This window comes from Thunnus albacares, chromosome 9 (assembly GCF_914725855.1).
Source record: "Thunnus albacares chromosome 9, fThuAlb1.1, whole genome shotgun sequence".
Classification (NCBI taxonomy): domain Eukaryota; kingdom Metazoa; phylum Chordata; class Actinopteri; order Scombriformes; family Scombridae; genus Thunnus; species Thunnus albacares.
The window spans coordinates 16,179,368-16,205,521 of record NC_058114.1 but is presented as its reverse complement, the minus strand read 5'-3'; the positions used below and the strand labels follow the sequence as shown (position 1 = coordinate 16,205,521).

The 26,154-nt window shown below is 40.6% G+C and overlaps 1 protein-coding gene and 1 non-coding gene across 2 annotated transcripts; one reads left to right on the top strand and one right to left on the bottom strand.

The window, feature by feature from the left end:
* Positions 1 to 25,461, bottom strand: LOC122989707 (endothelin-converting enzyme-like 1). Its single transcript, XM_044362763.1, has 18 exons — positions 25,356 to 25,461; positions 22,706 to 23,439; positions 20,924 to 20,992; positions 20,518 to 20,628; positions 20,350 to 20,442; positions 19,768 to 19,889; positions 17,806 to 18,028; positions 10,162 to 10,260; positions 9,703 to 9,777; positions 7,766 to 7,869; positions 6,885 to 6,943; positions 4,827 to 4,878; positions 3,756 to 3,823; positions 3,048 to 3,172; positions 2,200 to 2,265; positions 1,833 to 1,928; positions 681 to 757; positions 1 to 386 (listed from the first exon to the last, which is right to left on the bottom strand). The coding sequence occupies exons 2-18, from the start codon at positions 23,402 to 23,404 to the stop codon at positions 287 to 289; spliced, it is 2,238 nt and encodes a 745-aa protein (XP_044218698.1). The 5' UTR covers positions 23,405 to 23,439; positions 25,356 to 25,461; the 3' UTR covers positions 1 to 286.
* Positions 14,094 to 14,166, top strand: trnar-ccu. Its single transcript has one exon. It is a non-coding gene; the product is annotated as a tRNA-Arg (tRNA).
* Positions 25,462 to 26,154: the final 693 nt, after the last annotated feature.

The window sequence follows — 26,154 nt, the reverse complement described above, 5'->3', positions numbered from 1 at the left end:
ACATACTTATGAATATTATATTCCATTTCTGCCAAGTGTGTTCCAGTAGATACCACTAAATTCTACACACTGCGCCTTTAAAACAAAGTACACAAAACAAACCGATATAACAAATTGGTGGGGTGAGTCTGTAAGATCTTTAGAGCATAGCAGCAGCAAGCAAAGCAGAGGGGCTGTCACAGTTTGTGTATGTGTGTGTGTGTGTGTGTGTGTGTGTGTGAGGGGAGGGTGTGGGGTGTGGGGACTTCTGAAGGTCATTTGAAGGTCAACAGACCAGGTGGAGACGTCACCATATGGAACATTTGTCCACAGGGTTCATTGGTGAATTCTTTGGACAGTGGAAAACACGGGCAAACTCATCAAACTGGGAAACACTGCCGATGACTCTGCAGGGGGAGGAAATGAAAACATCTAATAGCAATGCAGACATCACACGTGTGTATGTGTGCATATTTTGTGCTGTTATGTAATAATTCAAGTGTAATGTACATTAACTTATTTCACGGGAAATGGGGCATTCCCAACATTACCTGTGCAATCCCAACTGTAGTTATGTGTCTTTTTTTGGATGTGTTGTGAAGATTATTCTTAAAATGTAAAAGCAATGTACACAAATGCAAAATACTGATGAGTTTCTCTGTGTTTGTGAGTGTTTTTTTATTGGTGTGTGTATTTTGTACCTGTAGTGCTCTGGTGCATGTTTGTCATTTAGCAGATGCAAGTAGAGCGACTGAGATCTTCTGTTCATACACCAGTTCTGAAAAGACAACATAGAACAATAAAGGGGCACTCCAACAATTTAATATGGCTCTTCCATAAAAGGTGTGGGACATGTGAGAGACAGATTTGAATAAAATACAGGGTCAAAGTTGGCAGATGTTGACATATTCAGATTCATAGTTCATAGAATGAGATTAAGAAGCAGATCCAAAACCCTGGTGTCCTACATTTCCCATAATGCAATTTAACAGCATCTTTCATTAGACCAACCCTGCTTGGTGATTTCCTGCATGTTTCTGTTGGTTGGATTTCTGTTGAAAATATAAAGCCTGAATCAAAGAGGACCCTAATAACATCATCAGGGTTATTTTCTCAGACTTCACGATGCTCCCATCAGAGCCACAGAAGACACTATACATCTGTTTTCAAAGGCTGAGTAGTAGTCCTACTGATGTGTAAACTGATCTTCATGAGTGAAATTTGTGGAATGTCCCTTTAACACATCAACGACCCAACCTGGATACAACTCAGCCAAGACAAAAACAAATCTGTCCAAAACTGGACATGATCAGTCAAATCTGCACATGCACAACATACTAAAAGCTATTTGTTGCTATTTAGATATTCAAAAAGCATTTTTGTCAAGTTCACCATATTCATTTTATGTGAACAAAAATGTGGTTGAATTGGTTCACTGCTCAATATTATATATTTATGTATTTCTTCTACTCTGAAATGAATCTATCCACTTATATGCAATTTCCATGGCACGTCCTTTTAGCTAAATGGGCTAAACACTGCAGATTGTATTAAAACGTCTTTCTAGATTTTGCCACTGCCACATTAAGCCATGAATTTCAAAGATGCCGATGGATTTAAATGATAGATGTCGTAGTTGCAGGGTGGTTTAGTGCTTTGAGACGCTGTACTGTCATCAACACAATGCAACACAATTTTTTTAAATCCCTCCAATGCTTAATAGATGGGATAATAATGTTGGGATAATATATAACTCTTACCTGCTCCCTATGATCAGAGCAGTAGCTAAATTATTTAACAGTAAAAATGTTATGAAAGACTGTAGTGTGGATTGTGTTGAGATGCTTCAGTACCTGCGCAAAGGCAATGAAGAGCAGCTGTTCATGAGTGTATCTGAGCCCAGGTAGGGGCCTCTCTGGACCATGTTCCCTCACCCACTTCTGATACGCCTGGACAGAGAGACAGAGAGGTGTGCAGGGAGTGAATAATGAAATTATGACCCCTCAGCTCATGACCAAAGTCTTTTCCAAGTCAAAATCACGATCTCCTCTTGGTAGAAATCACAGAAATGTTACAGTATGTCCTACAACTACCTACCATGAACTATGGCAAATAAGAGTCAAAACTGACTGGTTGCATTTTGATATTATTTATTTAAAATCCTTCATTTGTGTGAGGTCACACAGCCGCAATATTTCAACAATGATCTGCATCACTTACGTAGTATGACAGCTTGAGTCCTCCCATGTCCGCTATGTTCTCCTCCAGTGTCAGACGACCATTCACCTGGACAAAGAGAGAGGAAACTAGGAAAGTAGCCTGAGTCTATCTGCAGGTGACAAAATCCATCTACCAGCACCTCTAACTCGCCAACTAACATCTTCTACTTTGTTTAATTTGTACAAAATCAAAGTGTAAAATTGAAAAGTTTTACAGGAGGTTGTGTGCCTGACTATTCTTTCGTCACCACTACGTTACAAGCAGATACTCCAGACAGAACCAGGATAGCCGTTTCCCCTGCTTCCAGTGTTTATGCTAAGCTAAGCTGTCAAAGCTAATTGTGCCCTGGCTGTAGCTTCAAATATAGCATACAGACATGATACTAGTATCGATCTTCTCATCTAACTCTGGGCAAGAAATCAAGTATTTTCCAGAATTTGAAACTATCCCTTTAAATTTGACCATTTAAATGCAAAAATTACAAATAATCAGTATCTTATGAGGTGAAAGCTGCTAAAACAACCACAGACAATAAACCCTCAAAAGTTTATTTAGTATTGCACTTCTATGTAGCTGGGGGACCTGAATAGTCAAAAAGCAGAGGCTAAGATGTCAGCATGGGACAAACTCCAAAAAAGCTGGACCTACATTTCCCACAATACAACTCAATAGTGTTTTTTGTTAGAACCTCCTTGCCAAGTAAATGCCCATATTTTTCAAATCCCATGCCCCTTTTGGCTTTCTGTTATAAGTTTGTAATCTTCAAGCACAAGCCAAGATACAGTATGACATCATCATAGTATTATCATCAGGGTGTAAAGACTCATGCAATGAGTGTGCAAACCCACTCTCTGGTTATTAACAGTGAAATTATCGTAGAGCTTGAGGACACATTCAGCCTTCTTCTGGAACTTTCTGTAGGACTTCTCAGTCCACCACTGTTTGAAGCTGCCGTGCCGGTCGTACTGGCCCCCTAGAGACACAAACCATTGCATCACTAAGATGAAGGGCAAAAGGGTGACTGCTGCATCAACATGAAGACACCACAACCTGCAACTTTCCTTCACAGTCCAAAAAGCTGCCCAGCACATCACAGAAGTCAAACTGTTAGGGGGCAAAAGTTAACCTTGGCTGATGTATCCACTATATGAAGCAACTGAACTGCTTTTCGGCCAACTGAATTTGTAGAATAGATATTAACTGTCTGTCAGAAGAAGAAGCTGCTAGTAATTTTTCACACCCTCATTAAATGCTTTTGCTGTATCTTGAAAGGGCAGCGCTTTGACTGGAAATTAAAGTTAGAGATTGTGGCTCATAATTTTCTTTAATGCACAGTTGCAGGTCTAGGCGTCCTCCCCCAGAAAAAAAATGTAATTTAAAACAAATTTCCTGCATTTCTGGAAATGCTACAAATGTCATGAATTTACACAAATCATCAGGAAACACTTGCTCTGTGTAATAGAATAGTTCAAAGCAGTGAAGGGGGTTCAATTTAAAATGGTAAAAAAACAAACTTTGTTGCATTGGATTGTGGGTGAAGGGGTTGTCATTCTTACCCCAGTCATCATATCCGTGTGTTAGTTCACGGCCAATGATAGCTCCTATTCCTCCATAGTTCAGAGACCTGGCAACAAGGAGGAAAAATATACATTATATATTGTGGTATCTACCAAATGCTTACACTATGAACTTTTGAAAGAAGATGTAACACATCACATGTTTTCTTTACAAAAAGTTTAATGCATAAGCAATGAAACAAAGCCTTGATCAGCTCAATACACTCAGGAGATTTGCTGCTATGGCTTTACTTGTTTTGCTAAGACCACTAGATTATGAGTTACTTTGCAGACTTTGTTTTAGCATTCAGCATTAACCCTGTAACTTCCACCTGCGGCATCGGTGTTGTTCAAAAGTCACATAGTCTAGTACATAGCCATCCAAAATTTAATTGGTTTGGATTTCACTAAACAACTTTGTTATCCAATGGCATAATGATATGTTAATTTGCACAAGAATAAAAGTGGAGGAAATATGCAGTCCTTTTTTGGCAAAATGATGATAATTTTTTAAACATATTGTGTGCTGCCATAGAAAAACACAGCTTATCAGCAGCTAATCCAAAAAATATTAATATTGGCCTTGAAATACCAGAATCTGTCAAATACAAAGAGCTTCTGTCTGAAATGCACGGCTGAGGTTGAAATTTGTGTCCGGATTTAAATGCATGACTAATTTAAAGTTAGGGAAAGTTTTGTGTGGTATTGCTATGACTAATTCATAAATTTCTCATGGTGTGCTTATTTTAGAGCCAGAGATGAGAACAAGTGAGATAAACAGATCAGACAGAGACAGATGGGGAAGCTATCTACTTTCATGTACTGTCAATTTACTTGATGGGCTCAAATTTAGGGTGGCGACTTCTCAACGATACCTGTTCCATTAGCAGGACCTTGTTCCATAATTGAACTCTTGATGGGTGGTTAAACTGGTTTAAATCAGGTGTGTTGGGACTTAAGGGAAGCAAAGGCTTGCCAGACTAATGTAGCCTTTAATGACCTTTGCTTTTGTGGCCGTGGAGATGTTGTTGCTTCCCTACGGACAGCAGGGACAGGAGGAGGGATACTTACTGTGGGAACTCAGGGTTGTAGAAAGTGGGCTGAAGGATGCCAGCTGGAAAGACTGGGGGAGAGATAAAGACACAACATGAGGCACACAAACTATAGAGAGAAACAGGTTTTTATTGCGGTCTGCACAGAGGGAAAAGGTTAAGGCAGAGGAAATGGAAAACACTGACTGACTTTAAACCTACACGAGTCAAGATATTTATGTAAAAGGCATCTATACTATTATCCCAAATCTCATTGCATACAATAGAGGGCAGCAACAAAAATAAATTAAATTAAAAAAAAATCACTATTTGTCCATATAAATAATTTTCTCTGTCCCCTAAAAATCATGCTTCATCCAAAGAAAGCTGTTCTTCAACTGGTGAATAAACTTTGACCTCCTCAACACCATCACACACTGTGACGATGACAAGTAGTTAACTCAGATCATCACTATCTCTAAGCACTTCAAAGTGAAGACATTTCAGTCATCTCCTGTTGCCACATGTCACTGCCAATCTGAAGTTTTTCATTGAAATAGTCATATTTTAGCACTGAACAACTATTAAGGACATCAGCTGCATATTTTATGTATAATATCTTTGAATTGAAAGATAGTTCATTGAAGTGGCAAAAAATAGATTGAATATCTTTTGGTTTTGGACTGTTGGTCGAACAAACAAACAAACAAATTTCAAGATGTCACCTTAGTCTGTCTTAAAACAACACTCATATACCCATATGTACATTGACACAGTTTTTGGTTGCACAATCCTTGTCCTGCATGTGCAAAATGCATTCTGAAGTTCTGCTAAAGCTAATGTAAGGCATCAGCAGTTAAGAATTTTCTTAAATGAAGTGGGTGTAATGCAAAGTTACTGTATTTTTTTGGGCTACATTTAAATTTTTTACAGAGTAATCAATTAATCTATAGTTGCAGACTTAAATATGTGTTGATTAACATACAGTAGGATAGTTTGGATTTAACATAATTACATTTTTTGACTGTTAGCAAATCAAGTCTAAGTAAAAAACAGACTGTATGTCACAGGCAGCAGGGGTAGTACCCAAATGCAGATTATAGAGGCAGGCAGGGACAGTTCAGTGAGTTAATTGTCAAAAGTGAAGATACAAAAGCTTACAGGTATGGGTAGCAAGTCCAAACTGTCCAAACAGCAGTAGTATTAAATCCACAGAGTTGCAGGGATGAGATTCGGAAAAGTCCAGACAGGCAGACAAGCAGGTGCAGATATGGTACAGGTCCAGGTAACCGAAAACAGAAGCTTGAAAGCACTGACAAAAAGCTACATGACAACAACAATGATCTGACAAGGGAACAAAGGATCTGGGCCTGTATATGAGGTAAGTGGCTGACAAAGGAATGAGTTGCAGGTGAGGAGTGGATGGAGTAAGCCAGGTAACTGCAGGACTGATGAGAAGTGGGAACAGGGGTTTAGATGGGGAAAGGACGGAAAGTCCGAGGGCATCTGGTGGACAGCTTGAGGATGGCAGGTCTGGGGAGTTGGAGGAAAGTACATGGCCTGGGAGAAAGGAGCAGGGGCTGGAGACAGAGAGCAATGGGCTGGGGATAGAGTGTGGCTGCAGAGCGGGACTGAGGAGCAGATTGTGACACTCTATATCAATAAAACTCCCCACGAAGAGACAAAAATGGACTGCATATGTGAGAGAGCAGCTTTTGACTAAGCCTCTGTCCTTGTCTCACTATCTTCAAACAGAGTCAGATTGTAGACATGAAACAAAGGAAACCAAAAGATGGAATTGCAATTGGATGGATGCAATTTAAGAATAATGTAATATTTAATGTAATAATAAAAATTTGATTTTAAAGAGTGAGGAGAAGGAATATGATATGAGTAGGTGGACACTTTTTTTAAAATCTCTAAGCAGCAGTCACATTTGGCTTGTCGAAAACTGATGGCAACATGGTGTAATTGGGTGTGTAACTACTACATGGTCCACATCGTGGTGCAGATCGGCAATGGGAGAGATGAGAGGTGTGAGACAGATGACTGAGAGAACACAGATATCAGTTTGTGCGATGCATGGTCACACACTCACCCATTTGGTTCTTGTTAGGAAGGTAGTAGGCATTTAGGGCCTGGGGAGGGAGAATCCATCTGAGGAGAAAAACAAGAGTCAATCAAACAGGGTTTTAAAGATGGGATCGAAACACACTCCAATCCTGAACAGAATCCCAAACACCTCTTCCTCTCTTACTTTCTAAATCCCCTGGTGAGAAATATTCGGTGTGTGTGGTCCCACGGCTAAAATTCCTCTCTGCATATGAAAACACAGACAGTTCCTTTATGCTAATCCACTTAAAGCCAGACCAATCGATTGGCACAAAATCTGCCAAATGACTAACTCTGAAGGTGTGAGAAGCCCTTGTTCTAGGAGTGAAAGACTGATGGCTCTGCATGGGCTGCAAAGAAATTGAGGGAAGACAAACACAGAGAGGAGGAGTGTTAATTTATTTATATCCTTGTGACAAGACAGACTGAGTGATGAAAGGTTCACTTTTTGGTGATAAAAGTGGAGTATGTGATTTAACTCTTCAGAGCGTTGAGTGTGGGCTAATGATCCAGTTGATTTGAGCACCTTGGAATACTAATGTGATTGTAATGTGTTGTCATAGCAGAGAGGCACTCAATCCAGGCGTGGCGGGCTGTAGTTTATAAAAAATGAACTGCATGTCTGGCTGCTATAGATAAGTAAATCAAATGGATTTTCTCTAGCTGTGTATGTCGATTTTGGGACATGTTAGGTATGTCAAACATATTACAGACACACACTCACAGTGGTGTAAAGTGTGAGCCTCAGCTGGATGAGCTTGGATAGATTTCAAATATATTAACCTTTAATTGCTTTGCACTGTGTGTCAGTGAGCCAAGTTGGCTAGCTACTGTAGCTTGTGTAATGTGAGGAGATATGAAACTCACGCTGACTTGTCCACTTCTTCATGGATTGTCTTGACTGAGAGCTTGATTTTGAACTTGATGCTGTTGAGGATGTTCTTGAAGTAGGCCTTCTCATCCACATCAAACTGCAAAACCACAGATATGAAGTAAGTTTATGTGCACCTTTAGGGTATGCATTGGTTGGGTGTTTGTGGAAGTGTGTTATGTAGGTGTGGTGGGCCCAACAGAGCCACCAAGTCAGCTACTAATAAGTTGTTACTTTATAAATAGTGATAATCTGTGGCAATTGGGACACAACTTATTTATGATTCAAACATATAATATGAAAATGGACTTGCAGTAGTTTATTGTACACAGATTGAGAATTGGTTTTGTTCTCTTGCCAAAAGGGATTTAATGCAATATCTCTATCTTTTAAACTGACAGTAAACACATCATCTTGCTTTTTTGGATCTTTTTTACTTGTTAAGTCTCACAAGGCCAGATGCGCCTCTGTCTGTTTGTGACAAAAATACACATCTGGACGGACTACTATTTCAAAATTGTGGTAGTTTCTGCAACATCCTCCCACCCTTGAGTCTGTGTGCTTGGTAATGTAATGAGTAGAGCCAATAATACAGATGAAGAAATATCTTGCTTATGAGTAAAGTTCAGAGTAAGATTGCTGGTATGAGAATTTTGTTACCTTTGAACAGAGCCAGTCAAGCTGTTCCCCCCTGTTTCCAGCCTTTGTGCTAAGCTAAGCTAACTGGCGACTGATGGTAGTTTCATATTTACTGTACAGACATGAGAGTGGTATTGATTTTCTCATCTAATTCCTAGACATTACATTTTCCAAAATGTTCTCAACAACTACTATTTAAGGTAAAATAAATGCCTCAAAAGCTGGCAGGTTTTTTTCCACATCAAATTCAATGCATCTGTACTGTAGCAACTATGAAGCAGAGTCACCTATGATACAATGTCATCAGCGGTCCTGTGTACTAAGGCTCATGTCCAGTCAAGAGTTTTGTGATCTCTATAAACGCAATAGACACACATTCAAGAATTATATTGATCCTCTACTTTAAAGGTGCCTTTTTGACTACTAGTAGTGATATGGAGCAAAGATTTATAAGGATGTAAATGCACATGCACAAGCATATGGGCAACATGACACACATTTAGCCCCATGGTTTCATACTATTCCACTGATTGATGATAATGCACCAAGAAACAGTGCCGATGACCCAATTGCTAGCTAGCAAACATGGATGTACGGTAAACAATATAGGTTTCAAAATATTCAAAAATTCATTCCACACATTTGTTAGGTGATTGCAGAACTGATTTCTTGGAGCGTTTTGAAACCTGTGTTGTTTACATCCATGTTCATGTACTAGCAGTCTTCCTCATTGCTGGTACATTGCTGGAATTCTTGGCATGTTTCTGCCATCTGTAGATAAGTAGCACATCAGAAATGTGCTTTGTGTTACCTGTGTGCAGCATGCGTGCACAAGAACAAACAAACATTGCTCCACGAATGAAGAACACAAAAAAGGCTCGTAAGGGCAGCTACTCTGGATTGCAACACGTTCCAAGTTTGACACTCTTCCTCAAGCAGCATCAAGGCCAATCCAAGCCTTTTTTGTGTTCTCTGTGCCCTTAAAAGCCTGTATTTGTGCACATATTTAGCATATTCTCACTTTTATGCATTTGATGACTACCTACCTATTTTTTCTCTGTATTTTCACTGACCTGTTTGGAAAGCCCTTTTCTGTCATTTATTTAGATTCTTAGTTTTTTCCATCACTGATGCTAACCAACAGTTGTCTACAGATGTACAAGTTCAGTGTACGAGACACAGGTAGAGAGAGGGGGATGCTGGGAAATAGTATTTGTGTGTATGATGTGTGGGTGCTCATGTGTGGTGAGGAAGACCCAAGAACGTAGACTGAAATAGGAGGCTCATGACTCACACCATATTCTTGATCTATGAGCTCAGGTTTGAGAAGGAAGTCAGGGTATCCCGTCATCACCATCATGTGCTTCAGCTGGGAGAGAAGAGGAGAAGAGGATGATGGAGGGAAAGAGAGAGAGAAACAAGTAAATCTACCCAACACCAGTCTACATCCACTTGCAGTAACTAATAACCCTCAATACACACTTGTTTCTGGACCAAGGCACACAACCATCCAAGCACACACAAATGCATCAACCAATTAAGCAAACCCAATGTAATAGGATTAAAGGGAAGCTCTTTATGTTCGACATGGCCCTCTAAAAGGATTATAACTTCAGATTGTAAAAGTATTAGAAGGGATATCTTGCAGTGCAGACCCTAAATCAGCACCAAAGAGAGATCTGGATTAGGCGATCCTCACTACTTCTTCCTCAATTCATGTTCGTGATAGAGAAGCAGAGTTTGTTCTCCGAACCTTTTCTCTGGCAGCCTTCTTGGTGGCCTTATCCATCCAGTCCAGCTCATGCAGCCGGAGGTACAGAGAGTCCTTTATGTCCTCCACCAGCTTCTGTACCTGGAGGGGGATCACATCATTGGAAGAAGTTTGCAAGCCCCTGGAAACATATTTTCTCAATCTGCTTCTTACTATGAACAATAAACACACTATTTTCAGCTAAAGTTGGAACAGTTTTCCTAATTTCACATTTTTGTATTTCTTTTTTTCTAGGTGCCCTTCTCACAAATTTGAAGTAGGCGGGGCTCAGTTGAAAAAAAATGTGATGTCACATACTTCCGTGTGCAAATCAGATCTGATGACAGTAAATTGGTTGTTTTTTATTTATTTAAATTTATTTTTTTATTTTTTAACTCAATAAATGACTGATTTTTGAACTTGGATTATTGCTTATGTAGTCATAAATATTTAAAGTTATGGTGAATAACTGAATATTTGAAGCCACATTTTCAGAGGCTTTAATTTATGGAATGGGGAGCAGAGCCTCCAACTATTGGGCCCCTCTCCTGTAGAACCATCTTCCAGTTTCAGTCAGGGAGGCAGACACCCTCTCTACATTTAAGAGTAGGCTTAAAGCTTTCCTTTTTGATAAAGCTTATAGTTAGGACTGGTCCAGGCTGGCCTTGGACCAGCCCCTAGTTATGCTGCTATAGGCCTAGACTGCTGGGGGACTTCCCATGACGCACTGAGTCCTCTCTCCTCCTCCCCCTCTCCATCTGTATGCATTCATGTACCATCAATGCATGTTACTAACTTGGCATCTTCCCTGGAGTTTTGTGCTTTCTCGTCTCGTAGGAGACCCTTGGCTGCAGCGTGAAGCCCACTGCTGCTGCTATTAATATTAGTCATTTTTGCCAACTGCTACTGCTATTATTATTGGTCATATTTCTATTATTATTATTATTGTTATTATTGTTGTTGCTGTGCTTCTCTGTTCTCTCCCCTCTCCCCCTCCCTCTTTCTCTCTCAACCTAACCAGTCAAGGCAGGTGGCCGCCCACCTGGATCCCAGTTTTGCTTGAGGTTTCTTTCCTGGGAGTTTTTTCTTGCCGCTGTCGCCAAGTGCTTACTCATGGGGGAATGTTGGGTCTTTGTAAATTAAAGAGTACGGTCTAGACCTGCTCAAGGTGAAAAGTGCCCTGAGATAACTTCTGTTGTGATTTGGCGCTATACAAATAAAATTGACTTGACTTGACTTGGAATCCCCCAAATCCAAATAATTAAAGGTATAATCAAAGAGTGTAAGGTCATGTTTACACCCTGTTGAGCAAGTTTGCTTATGTTACTAGAACTAACTGATAATTTGAATTTGTGTTGCATTAGATTGTCTACAGTGATGTTTTTTCTGCCACCTTTGCTGCAGTTTTGATCCGTCCATTGTCTGAAATGCAAATTCCCATGTCCAATATCTGATTACTACTGAGCCAATTGGTCTTTTTTCCTTCTTGGCTTGTTTTCAAATACCAGCAGATCCCATAAAGGAGAATTTGGAGATCTTTCTAGCCATCTCTACCAGTTAAAGGGGAACTCCACTGGTATTACACATCAGAGTTTGTTTGCAGGTGTTGGGTGTAGGCTTGCAGTGGTAGTCAGTGTTACCAGTATTACACGGTATTTGGGCATACTATGATTACATTACTTGCCCACTGTCCCATCGTTGTTTTGCATTTTTAAAAAATAGAAATAAAACCCATTTAGTTCATTTTTGCACATCAGCAACCACGTTCATCAAATAAAAAAACTCTAATTTGTAAAACACTAAGTGTATTATCAATACTTAGTCAGTTGGCGGACACACTAGCCCTTGGCTAGTGGGTTGACCCTTTTGCTGAGTGGTTAGCACAGTCGTCTGTGGTCTGGGGTAGGGATGTGCAGAGGGCCCAGTATTTGTATTTGTATCTATATTTGTTGAAGCAGCAAAATTATTTGTATTTGTATTTGTATTCGAATAAAAGTGGAAAGAGGCTTAAAAATCCTGTTTTTGGTTTTATTACACTTCTAGTTTTAGAAAGTTAAAGTGTTACAATTAGTGTTCATGACTTAACTGCCTTATGAAGGAGGTCCCCATACTGGGTCTCGAAATGGAGTCTCTCAGATCATAGACGACTGCGCTGACTATTGAGCCAAAACTTTACTCGTCGCCTCATTGTAGACAGACTTCTACCTATTTATACACCCATAACACAGAGACAGTACACCATGTAATGTGTAGGGAAGAACTTCAAAGGCGATTATTGCTTTGCACTTTTCATTTATTGCCTATTTTTTACAACCTAACTTTGTGGAAAGGAGAAGGGGAACAACAGGTTATGGAGAGTCCCTTGGGAGCACTTTGCGTGTGTCTGTTGCTCAGCTTTATCTCTGGGTAACACCCCCAACTCCAAGAGTGATGTCCAAATAAGGAAATGTGCGTCATGTAGCAGGTGGTCCCCCCATTGAGACCTGCTGATAGATGTAACAGTGGAGCAGAGGACAGAGACAGAGATAGCGATGTAACCGACCTGTGCTCTGGTATTTGATATGTTTTTTTTTCTTCCTGAAAACAAATAATTTTTAAAACATTTGTGTGAAACAAATATTCATAAAAAACCCATTATTTGGGCTTTGCCAAAGAACGTATTTGTATTCAGGCACACCCCTAATAGATATCCTGAGTTTCAGTCTTCATGGGCCAACGTCCAAAAACATTGGATGTTGCAATTCCCATAAATGTTAAACTATGTGCTGTACCTCTGCATAGCTGAAGGGTCAGCATGTCTAAAATGTCATAATGTACCCATGGCAGCAAGTGTCCACACAAACTCTACTTGGAGACCATATGCACCAACTACAGCATTGTTGCTTCCCTAAATCACTGCTTTTGTCTTTTGTTCCTCATGTTTTCAGTGCTTTATTGTGAAATGTTTGCTCCCTATTTATGTCCCTCTCTACATTGCCTATCTACACCTAAGTCACTTAAGCCCCAGTGGCCTAATGGATAAGGCACTGGCCCCCTGAGCCATGGATTGTGGGTTAGAGTTCCATGTAGGGTGACTAACAGCAGAGTGGCGCAGCGGAAGCGTGCTGGGCCCATAACCCAGAGGTCGATGGATCGAAACCATCCTCTGCTAACAGCACTTTAGTGGCAGCTAGTTGGCTGTAGATGTCAGTTATTAAAGAAGTACTTGAGCAACTTAATTCCAAAAAGCAGGAAGACATAGATATTAGTGCAGAGATTTATCAGACTTTAATGTTGTCTCTCTGTTATGGCTATGATGACCTCACTGGCCATTGCTGTGTTATTTAAAACCAATGTTTTTGCTTTCCACATTGTTGCTGTGTAGCCAATCACACAGGTCAGCCTCTAGGAAGGGAAGCCCCAGTGGCCTAATGAATAAGGCACTGGCCTCCTAAGCCAGGGATTGTGGTTTTGAGTCCCATCCGGGGTGACTGACAGCAGAGTGGCGCAGCGGAAGCGTGCTGGGCCCATAACCCAGAGGTCGATGGATCGAAACCATCCTCTGCTAACAGTGCTTTAGTGGCAGCTATTTGGCATGTCAGTTATTTAAGAAGTACTCCACCAATTTAGTTTCCATAAAGTAGGAGGACATAGATATCCTGAGTTTCAGTCCTCATGGATCAACCTCAAAAAACATTGGATCATGCAGTTCCCATAAATGTTAAACTATGTGCTACATGTCAGCATGACTAAAATGTCATAATGTACCCATGGCAGCAAGGTTCCACACAAACTGTACTTGGAGACCATATACGCTGACTACAGCATTGTTGCTTCACTAAATCACTGCTCTTGTCCGTCTTGTGTTCGTCATGTTTGCACTGCCTTGTTGTGACACAATTGTTCCCTATTTATGTCCCTCTCTACATTGTCTATCTACAGGCAAACTCACGGAAGCCCCAGTGGCCCAATGGATAAGGCACTGGCCTCCTAAGCCAGGGATTGTGGGTTCGAGTCCCATCTGGGGTGATTGACAGCAGAGTGGCGCAGCGGAAGCGTGCTGGGCCCATAACCCAGAGGTCGATGGATCGAAACCATCCTCTGCTAACAGCACTTTAGTGATAGCTAGTTGGCTGTACATGTCAGTTATTAAAGAAATACTTGAGCAATTTAATTCCATAAAGTAGGAAGACATAGATATTAGTGCAGAGGGCCCGGTATTTGTATCTATATTTGTTGAAGCAGCAAAATTATTTGTATTTGTATTTGTATTTAAATAAAAGTGGAAAATGCTTAAAAATCCTGTTTTTGTTTTTATTATGCTTTTAATTTTAAAAAATTAAAGTGTTACAATAAGTGTTCATGAATAAACTACCTTACGAAGGAGGTCCCCACACCGGATCTCGAAGATAGATCATAGATGACTGCGCTGACTACTGAGCTAAAACTTATCTCATCGCCTCATTGCAGACAGACCTCTACCTATGTATACACCCATAACACAGAGACAGCACACCGTGTAACATGTAGGGAAGAACTTCAAAGGCAATTATTGCTTTGCAGTTTTCATTTATTGCCTATTTTTTACAACTTAACTTTGTGGAAAGGGGAAGGGGAACAACAGGTTATGGAGAGTCCCTTTGGAGCACTTCATATGTGTCAGTAGCTCAGCTTTATCTCTGGGGAACACCCCCAACTCGGGAGTGATGTCCAAATAAGGAAATATGTGTCATGTAGCAGGTGGATGTGACTCCCCTCATTCAGACCGGCTGATAGATGTAACAGTGGAGCAAAGGACAGAGACTGATATAGTGATGTAATCGACCTGTGCTCTGGTATTTGACATGTTTTTTTTTTCCTCTCAAAATCAAATAATTTAAAAAATATTTGTATGAAACAATCTTCGTAAAAAACCCACTATTTGCGCTTTGCTGAATAACGTATTCGGGCACTCCCCTAGTCTGGGGTGTAGGAACCCTCCTTTGCTGCAATAACTTAGCCATAGTTTACTTGCTTGCCACTGGCAACAACCCATACAAGGTATGGGTATGTACTTGCCATGCACAGATGTATGTAACTGTAGAAAGAAGTAGAAAGAAATAACTTTAAAAATTTTTTAGCATTGGACATTTAAAATCGTCATTGAATGTAATATGAGGTTTTGCAGAATTGCCTGATACCAGCATTAGGGTTTCAATAGGATTGTGGAACATCTGCTGTCCAAACTTCTAGTTACTTTTAAAGAATTCTACTAGTGCTTTTTCACACTATCGTAAACACAATTTCTATTCCTTAAAGACACCAAGACATGTTATGTCTGTCTTTGTTGGTGCTTCAGGATAACAAGAAAGCTGGTCTTTCCCTCTCTGTCTCTTGACTCTCAGCTTCAGCTCCTGAGACTCATTAATTCCTGTTCACACTGAGGTAAGCAGCATCAGCGAGTCAGTCAAGGCTACACACATTGCCACTGGCTTGGAGTCCAGTACCTTTTTTATTGATAATGAGGTCTCCAACCTGTGTGAGCATGCCAACATAGTACAGACTGATGTTTACCAACAGTGTGAAATGACTGGTGTGGACACGGACAAATCCAAAAATGCAATAACCCAGCTTGAAGTTTTCAGTCCCCCACATGAGAAGTTTTTGATGGTTTGAATGACTTTAAGATGCTTATAGGATTGGCACCCACTTCACCTGGGAAAAACCTGCCATACTCTAGGCTTCATCCTAAAAATCCCTTTTGTCTATGATTTTATCAATCAGAAATGCTCCACTAGCTTGAAGCCTAATTAAAATTTACACTTTGTATCTTATTGGAATCTTAAATGGAACATTAGGAGTTTGGGAACTTAAATTTCAATTAAGGTACAGTACATAAAAAGTAATTAGCACCTAGAACTTGTGTCAGACTTGCATGCTATATAGTCCTGGGCTTTGGCAGCAAGGGAGATTTAGAAGTTTGCAAGAGAAGAGGAAAACGTGGCTCATTGTAAGATGAAGCTCATAGGGTTGACAGTAAGGGTATAAGAAGAAGAAGGGGAGATGATGAAGGGCTTAAACAAAGAGTATGGGGTCACAGAGGTTAGAAATCCCATTGTGAATCATTTCCCCATGTCCTAGTGTGGACATGAGACTGAGATAAGAATACATATGGAGGAAGATTAAGGTGAAAGAGAAAGGGACCAAAGGCGTTGGAACGGTAGAGGTGAGGGTTTAGTAGTGATTGACCTAGACAGAGAACAAAATATAAATAAAAAAGTGGAGTAGATAAGAGCTAGAAACAAGTTATGATTGGCATGGATGGCATTTCCAGATTCCACTTCAGGAATCAACCAAAATCATCTGGCTGTGTCAAAAAACACAGCTGGACCCTGGCCCCTGCCCCTAAGGAGCCAAAGAAAATTATCAAGTAGAATAGAAAGATGTAGAAACAATATCAGAAAACATTTCCAGTGTTGCCTGAGTCATCGAAAGTGTGGGAAAGTTATGAACTTTATAAATGTGTTTCCCAAGGCTGTAAATGTCTCAGATAATAAGAAAAGTTGTTAAATGTTTTCAGTAATAGGCTTAAGTCCTAAAAAAATTCAATTGAAGGCCAAGGTTAGTTTTGTGGATTTTCCTCATGCTGTCATTGAAGGCTTTGTGGTTTTATCATCACCAAGAATCCTGTCCAACTATTTTTTTATTGAAGTCAATTGAAATTGCAGATAAATTGCTCGTTACTGCATATTTTCTAAATTTATGTGGTGATGGAAACATTTTCATTAAATAAGTAATGACAGATCAAGCAATTACACTCTCACTGCAAAACTGCTGCTCAAAATTGGCTCTGTCCTCAACAGTCTCTAAAATGTTGTATGAGTTGTTGTTGTATGTGTTAAGTCTGACGTTTGGTCAGTATGGCTCCCAAATTGTGTATTATGATCAAAACGTTAGATGTAAAATATTGTTAAATGTTTTCACTAACCAATAGAGAGCACTGTTTGAATCATATAACTGAAGCACTTATAGTGTATTAATAAACATCAGTGTTGATGATGTTATTTTAGATTTGTTTCTAGCCTTAGAATATGATCAAATGTATTTATTTTTGGCTAACTTGCCAACCATAATTTGTAGTTATGTTTTAAGAATTGTAGTTTCATGTTATTTGCATCGGTGCAAGTGGACTCACATGCAACAAAGTTGAGCTTCCTGACCAAAATCCAATGGATCCCAACAAGATATTTGGCCTCTGGTCAGGTTTGGATCATTTGTAAAGTTTGAGTTATTTTCAAATGTAATTTTTTGAGCAATTTCTCTCGTTCTCTCCGACTGTGCTAATATCTAAGTGAGTCATGTGCTGCATGTAGATATGCAATGCCCAGAAAAGGGAAAGAGAGAGTAGCCAATGTATTGCATTAGCTGGCAAAAATAAAGCCACTTGTTGGCTTTAGGTATCAGATTCGGCAGTGCCAGTTGGGATTTTGGGGGATAAGGTGGGTCAAAACCTTGGTCCTGCAGAGAACTATATGTGCAACTCACATTTTAATCTTTGAAATTTTAAAAGTTCACTTCAAATTTCCTGGACAGTTGGGTGGAATTTGGCTACTTGGTCTAGTGCAGTCAATGAATATGGGTAAAATCTATCCATCCACCCATTATTCCACTGTCCACCTCCATCCATACCTTAGCCTTGCTCTGTGAGGAGAAGTGCTGCTGAACAAACAGGGCTCCAAGGGCCATGCCAAAGTGTTCGTTGGTCTGGGTGAGGCAGAACCTGCCCAGCTCCAGCTGCTGTTCAGTGCCATCAATCTCCTGAGAAAACTCGTGGATGGTGCTGCGGAAGGTGGTGGACAGATGTTGACTGAGGGCTGCCACAATGCGCCACAGCATGTAGTTATGTACAACCCTAGGATGGAGGATATGAAAGGAATTGGTTAATTGCCTTAACATATATTTGGTTTCAATTCAACAAGCTGTAACTCATATGGGCTTTGTCGAAAAAAAGACTTAGGGGGCTTTAAATAAATAAAGTACAAGAAAAGGTGTCTGCTATAGTACAAAGCTTAGTGAACCCATCCTAGTATGATACAGAAACCTTCATGTTAGACTGCAGCTAATTTCCTCTTGTGCTCTCTGTGTTAAGTGACATCCACTGCATCTAACTGGAATCTTGTTCTATCTGGCCCAAACTTTCAGTTTTTCCATCTGCCATCTGAGTTCCTTCAGAGTCAGAAAAGTTAGAAAGAAAACAAGAGGGAAACAGTGATGGAGAGCGAATAGTGAGGAATCAAGAGGGCCCAGCAGTTAAAGAGTCAAGCTGCATCTTCTCGCTTAGACTTGAAGTGAGGTTGGGGGAGTAGGAGGGGGAGACAGATGGAGAGAGCTGGGGAGCAGGGGACTGAGGAGAAAAGAGTTTGATGAGGAGAGAATGAAAGAGAAAGACAGAAAGTGAATCAGAAAGTTACAGAGTCAGGGAGAGTCTGGTGGAGAGTCTCAACAGTTCAAAACTGTTGTCTCCCATTGTCAATGTATGGAAGCCCATTACTATCAGAAAAAAAGAAGAATGAAATGACAAAAATGCTGCAAATGAACTTCTGGTTATGGTGGCTTGCTGAAGAGACGCACGCAAGACTGCTCTGCTACTTAAACCTCCAAATCCTTTCTAAAATACTCAATTGTCTAAAGTCACTCATTTCACTAACACATGCTTCACATAGAACCAATGATAAATAATTCAGTTTTTGTTGATTTGGCAATGCCATCCAGCTCTGATAAGGTGGATTTGCTGTGTTTTGATTGATTAATTGATCACATAACTTGTGTATGGTTGATCAATGCTACACCATGGTTGTCTGTGAATGTAAAATCTATCAGAGAATGAAGCATACAACAAAATCATGAAAATAATATATTGAATGTTGCCATAATATCATGAACTAGTGAGTCATGAAATTACCAGAAAGTCTGAATAGGTTATGCTGCTACTGTATACAGACAGACATCCAAGTCTCAGACATAAATGACAAGCAAGTAATCCACCTAGCAGTGAGCCATGCATGAGGGCTGAGTGTTGTGTATTTGTGTAGAGCACAGTGACTATTGCCTAGCTGTCAGTGGCTGTAACACACATCCTGACATGTAGCAGCCCTCTACAGCCTCCCCTGGAGTCTGTCAAGAGGAAGAGGGGAAAAGAAAGTGTGTGTGTGTGTGTTTACATCCATGTGCATCTGTCTGAGTCTGCAGGTGGTAAGAAGGTATGGGTGTAGATGGATAATAATCAGCTGCAGTAGAACTGGAAGTTCACCCAACAGTGACTCACATTCAATAAACACACTCAAATGTGAACACAAATACATCCACAGCAGCACACAAAAACCTCATGACACTGCATTGTAGCCCCAACTACACTGACAGCCCTAAACCAGAGGCAATACACAAACACACACGCACACACACACACACACACACACACACACACACACACACACACACACACACACACACACACAGAGCAACTTCAAACAAAAGTGCTCACTCACTCTCAAGAAGTACTGACTCAATTTTCCATACACCTCTGCGCCTTCATCTTTCTCTCTCCTCTCCTCACCACACCCCCACCCCTCTGCCCTTTCTCTTGTTCTTTACCTCTTTGAAGTGGTCTTGATGATGTCAGAGACTTTCTGTATGTAGTCGGTGGAGATCACAATCTCGTCATCTTCTGAGAAGTTATTGTGGAAGATTCTGTCCAGCAAGTGTTTCCAATACAACTGTGGTGAGACAAAGATTAGATTTTAAAAGAGTCATGCAGTTTATCTTCTAAAAAACAACAAACAAGATATTTCTATTATGCACAATTATGTTTATTTTATTTTTTAAATTGTAAAATACACAGTTTTACCTGTCCAGGCTTCAAAGAAAAACTATTGAAATGAATGAATGATCTTTTCGCTGATTTTACAGTGTGTGGATAATGTCTGTGCATTCTGAGTTATGATTTTGAGATTAAGGAATACCTCCAGTGTCTTCCCCTCTCCTCTTCCCTCCCTCAATCATTTCCAACACCCCCCATGTCTCCTCTGTTTCTCCTTTTTTCCCCCTCCTATCTACTTCTTATTTTGTCCCTCAATCTCCCCATCTACCCCTGCAGGACAGAAAGCCTTTGTGAGTCACTTAGGCCTCCGTTTGCATGAGCTTGTGTGTGTGTTTGTGTGTGTGTGCAGTCCTCACACTGGGAGCGATTCGCTGTAGCTGCCTGAGGGTGATGCGGTTATACATGGTGCTCATGTCCTTTCTCTGGTCATCATATTCTGACAAAGTGACCTAGAGAGAGGAGATTTTACTCAACACTGTACACTTACACATGCATGTGCACACATAAACACGCAATCAGCTCACGTTGGCCAGACGGGTCTCCAGTTGTATAATCTCCTCGGACTTCTGCGTGGTGTTGTGAGCTCCCAGCATGCTCAGCAAGCGCTCCATCACAGCCTTGTATGCCGCCAAGATCTGAGAGGCACAATGACATCAACACTAACAGACAGGAGAAGCCGCAACATCATCAGTAATGGCAGGTGACAGGGTGACGTGTGGCAAGGTGGACAGGATAACGAAAGCACAGCAGCGGGTGACAGAGGAAAACAGGTGGATTGATGAAGACCAGTCGATGCAGTCAAAAAGGAAGTGAGAGAAGAAGGGAGGAAAAAGAGGAAAACATGAGGGGAAAGGTGATGATGGGAAGGAGGGAAAGAATTAGAGGAGTGAGGTGAAGTCAGGGATGGAGTCAAAGAAGAAGCACGTTTACCTTCACACTGTCCTCGTCCTGTCCCAGGTAGAGGCTTCTTTCAGGCAGCGTGAGCCCCTCCTGATCAATCTGCACACATGAACACACACAGACACACACACACACACACACACACAGAATGTGATGTGATCACATATGTTGTGCTTGATGCAGACTTTCGAAGGTTAGTTAATATTGTAATAATCAGCAATAAGGCCTACAATTACAAGCCATTAAACATGTGCAAAATATATGAATTAGTCAATACATTTAATTAATGAATCATATCCACACTTTGAGTCATTTTGTGTGTCGGACTGATGTTCATCTTTTATTTAATCTCAGATATTAATGTTAACTCAACTTTAACATTGCTGTTCAGTGAATTGACGATATTGGATGATAGTGGTCTGTCAGTCAGATCTATAAAACTAAAAATTAAACTTCTTTTAAGATAAAATATTCTAAACTCAGGGTTCACTTAGTAGCTTTTTCTGGAGCTTTCAACCACATCTCACAGGCTTTTTCAGCAAAGGGAAATGGCTCAGGTGTCATAACCATAGACTGTATATAAAGATGGATGTAGCGAGGTGTAATGTCACCCATTGGTTTGCACTGGAGCTGGTTTGAAGCCCAGAATCACAGCTTATGAAACACGGCCCGCTACCTGGGAACACCAAGTGGTGCACATGAGCTAACGTTGGCTACTGTAGCTAAAGTGTGCTCACACAGCAGATATCATAATTAAGTAACATTAAACTTAGGGAAATATTGTGACAATAGTCCAACTCAGTGCGAGTCCTGGAGCCAAGGAGAGCAGCAGGTGAGCCAACTATCCATCACAGCTGTCAATCAATGCCAAGACAGCAGACATCAAAGCCACTATAAGTCTTCAAATCTTATTAACAGAGCAATAATTTCCAAAATGACCATCAGCACACTTATTTAAGGTCCCGAATTTAGCAATTGAGACCCTAATGACTCGTTGAAAAAAATGATTGAATTAGGATAAGGTTCAGTCCCTTTAATTTAATCAAGAGGCCCCTGTGGAAGAGGCCCCTCTCCCTCTGTGGATATAAAGGGCTCATTCTAAGGTAACAAAAACACAACAGTTCTTAATTTCAGGTGATTATACACTAATTAAAACATACTTGTGAATATTTTATTCTATTTCTGCCAATAGATCCTTGTAAATCTTACACACTGGTCCTAAAAGAATGTCATGAGTCTGTGACAGCTCTGTAACTGAAAATCCACCCAACAACATTTCTAGGAAAACACACACACACTAACTCCCGGTGGAGAGTCTCAACGGTTCAAAACTGTTGTCTCCCACTGTCAATGTATGGAAGCCCATTACTGTCAGAAAAAAAGAAGAATGAAATGACAAAAATGCTGCAAATGGTTATGGTGGCTTGCTGAAGAGACGCACGAAAGACTGCTCCGCTACTTAAACCTCCAAATCCTTTCTAAAATACTCAATTGTCTAAAGTCACTCATTTCACTGACACATGCTTCACATAGAACCAATGATAAATAATTCAGTTTTTGTTGATTTGGCAAAGCCATCCAGCTCTGATAAGGTGGATTTGCTGTGTTTTGATTGATTAATTGATCACATAACTTGTGTATGGTTGATCAATGCTACACCATGGTTGTCTATGAATGTAAAATCTATCAGAGAATGAAACATACAACAAAATCATGAAAATAATATATTGAATGTTGCCATAATATCATGAACTAGTGATATACAATACACTCATGGCTTTATAAACACACGTCATGTTCTCACACTCTCACCCTGATGGTGTTCCTGGAGGAGTTTTTGTCGTCCACATTGATAGAGAGGGAGAAGAACACGGCAGCGTTGTACACCCCCTGGGTCCTGTACAGCATGTCGTTGAAGTCCGGCGGCCTCTGTGGAGTGACCTCACCCCTCCCAGCAGCACTGGGAGGAGCCAGGTCCCACCACCCACAGCTCTCTATCACCTCCCTCATGGGGTCAGAGCCCAGCTTGTCGATCTCTTGGATATTGACGCACGATCGGTAGAACTTCTTGACCTTGTGCTCTGCTGAGTTGGGCCTCTGTATCGGCTCCAGCAGGAGGCGATGTAGTTTCTCCTCATTGTGCTCCCCTATGGCAGTGATGATGCCATAGCTGAGCTTGTCCTCTGGGATGCCATTGCGGCGCAGCCAGCCACCACAGGCGAAGGAGTAGAAGTCCTGGCAGGGCGGGATGGTTGGGTCAATATTGTCCTTAATGAAGTGTGACGCCCGCAGCAGGGAGCGTTTGTGTTGGCAGTCCTGGCTGCACAGTGGGTCCTGCTGGGTGTCCAGGGAAATGTATTCAAGTGCCAGCATGCCGCATAAGATGACGCACAGGCCCGCTGAGAAGACCAGAGCTGAGAGGAGGCAGATCTCCCTCCGGCTCCATTGGGGAAGCCCGCCACTGTTGCTGGTGCTGCTTAAATCTGTCTCGTTTTGATTGGTGATAGTCATCTCTCAGGGGGATGACGTCCCCAGGTGACTCACAGCTTTGGATGAATCAATGGAGACAAAAGCAAAGAGTTGAATGTCAGCTGGGCATTGAGAGGTGTAGCCATAACTTAGTGTGTGTCAGTCCATAATTGATATAAAAATTGTAATTATTATAGAAAAACAAGGGAGGATTTATGTCTTCTGTGTCACCACACACATATCAATGATCCTCCATGGAGATTTTGAAGGAATGACAAGGTACACCACAAACAGATACCAAAATTTAAATCACATTTGCTTGTGTGTTTCCATTTAAACTTTACCGAAGATCTGAGGGTGTTACTAATACTGCTGCATACACACTCACACACACACACTGCACATGCATGGACACTTAAAATGCACCAACAACACACCCCTGGTGATGCATGGCGCCTTGTCAGTTGTCAAACATTTGCCATACATCTTTCGAGCAACAGACAATCACTTATTCACTTATTGCAGTGGTTCTCAAAGTGTGGTCAAGGGACCTCCAGGTGGAACCATAGGCACAAATTGTCCTAATAGTCCTTAAATCCAAATGAACCACAGCCTCTTTAAACAAACAGCACACTTGGAAGGCTGGATAGACTGTTCTCTTGCATCTTGAGGGCTACAGATTTGGACACACGGCTAAAAGGTCCTATATAGTGACAGGAAATACTTTTGTATGTAGCCTATGAAATGCACCACATCAGCAGTATCAAAAGACCCCTTTGAGGAGCACACTTCATTCTTATTTTCAGTTTTTTACAAAAACAGAAGAGAAAGAACTGTCTTATTCTCCCTTACTATCAGACTCTCTCTCTCTCTCTCTCTCTCTCTCTCTCTCTCTCTCTCTCTCTTTCTCTTTCTCTCTGACTCTGACTCTCAGACATCCTCTTTGGAGACAAATATATGCCAAACTACATTCAAATATCTAATTTTTTTACCTCCTCATGCCTACATGGGCGAACCGTTCCCGTCTTGGACATTAGGCTGTGAGTATATCAACTCTACTGTATTAGAACTGCTTTACCTTTATTCTGAATGTTTATATTTTATTCAAATAAAAGCTACTTTATGGTTTGTGTTATATGTTGAATGAAACATTATGGTATACATTTGTGAAAGGTCTTGAGTCATGTTTTATGAGCTGTGTCAGTTTCCCAATAAGCAAAGAAGAGTTAAATTGCTGTAATTTTGAACGGGATTAAACTGATGAATGGTATGGAGGGCAGCGATGTCATAGCTACTACAGAGATGACACAAAAACTCTCATGTGTGTAAAAACGCAAAGAGTGCAAGACAGGAAAGGCAACCTTAAGGTGTGAGTTCAAATAGCAAGTAGTCCTACATTCATACATTTTTAATTAAATTCATTTTTCGATGGATGATTCTCATGATGAATTCAAATGATGTAAGATAAATTTTCACCTGGCAGACGAGCGCAAGAGCAGAAAAGAACAGTGAAACCATATCATATGATGAAACATACATCCAACTCACATAAACTTACATAGAGATGCACAATCCTCTCTTGAAAAAGTACGTCAATCTATGTAATTTCCAGCCAGACAAACTAGCTCAGTTTCCAATAACATCTTTTATTCCTCTTCTTTCAGCCTTTACAACCAGGTCTTATCACTGGCTTTCAAAATTTCCACACATGTCCATATGGACACTGCCAAGAAACAACTAATAGACCATGTGTGTAAAAATGAATGGACAGCTCTCATATAAATGTCTGCTGTGTTAGAGTAGCCTCTTTTACTGATGGGAATTGATTGTAAGACATGCCATCATTACAAAAAAAACCAAATTATAAAAAAGCGAATTACAATGAGCACCCCCGCCATAACCTGATGGCTGGTGGAAGCCCAGCTTGCCTCTCCAGTGAGCTCATTAGAGGCATAGAAAGCACCAGAGTGAAACTTGTGTAAAAAGACCTTACCTGTGGTGAGTAAATCAATATCTATATGTGTAGGCAGATGAGATCTGCTCTACTGAAGGTCCGAGTGGATTATGCGGTCCCCACCGGAGATCAGCACACACCAGGATCTGCACAGCTTTCTGCTGCTGCAGTTCACAGCCTCCGTTGTATGAAGGAGAGAGAAGAAAGAGGGGAGGGAGGAGGAGAGGAGAGGGAAAGAGAGAAAGGAGGGGGTCCATTATTAACAAGGTTGCGCACACACAGTCATACGAGTTGATCAGATGATTATTCTCATGTCCACTAGTTGTGCTATAAATCTTTTCTCTTTTGTTTTATATTTGCATTATGTTATATTTCATACTATTTTCACTATTTTCAGGTGCCTATTTCCACTCAACATGCCTCACAGTGAAAAAAAAAATCTCACTGTATCTCACATTCACCCTGTCAAAGGAGCAGATTTGTATTGAATTTATACAATCCCACCAGCTCACAGAGAGAACATCACTGTCAACTCATTCCCAAAGAGTGAGTCTATTCCATTGATTGATATTATCGGGCTGCAACACTACGGCACTACCACATCAGGAAGTCTATTTTAATAAATATTCTAGTCTAAACAACCTCTAAACATGAGCCATGGAAACTTTCATCTCCATGTAGCCTGGTCATTTCGTTACCCTGATTGTTCACTGAGAGGAAAAGTTCATAAGGGGAAGAGTGTTTGGAGAGTGTTTTGGAGACTGTAACCACAAATATAACAACAAATTATTTTTTGTTTGCTCTCACAAAGTCAAGTTTTTTTAACCTTTCGTTCGTT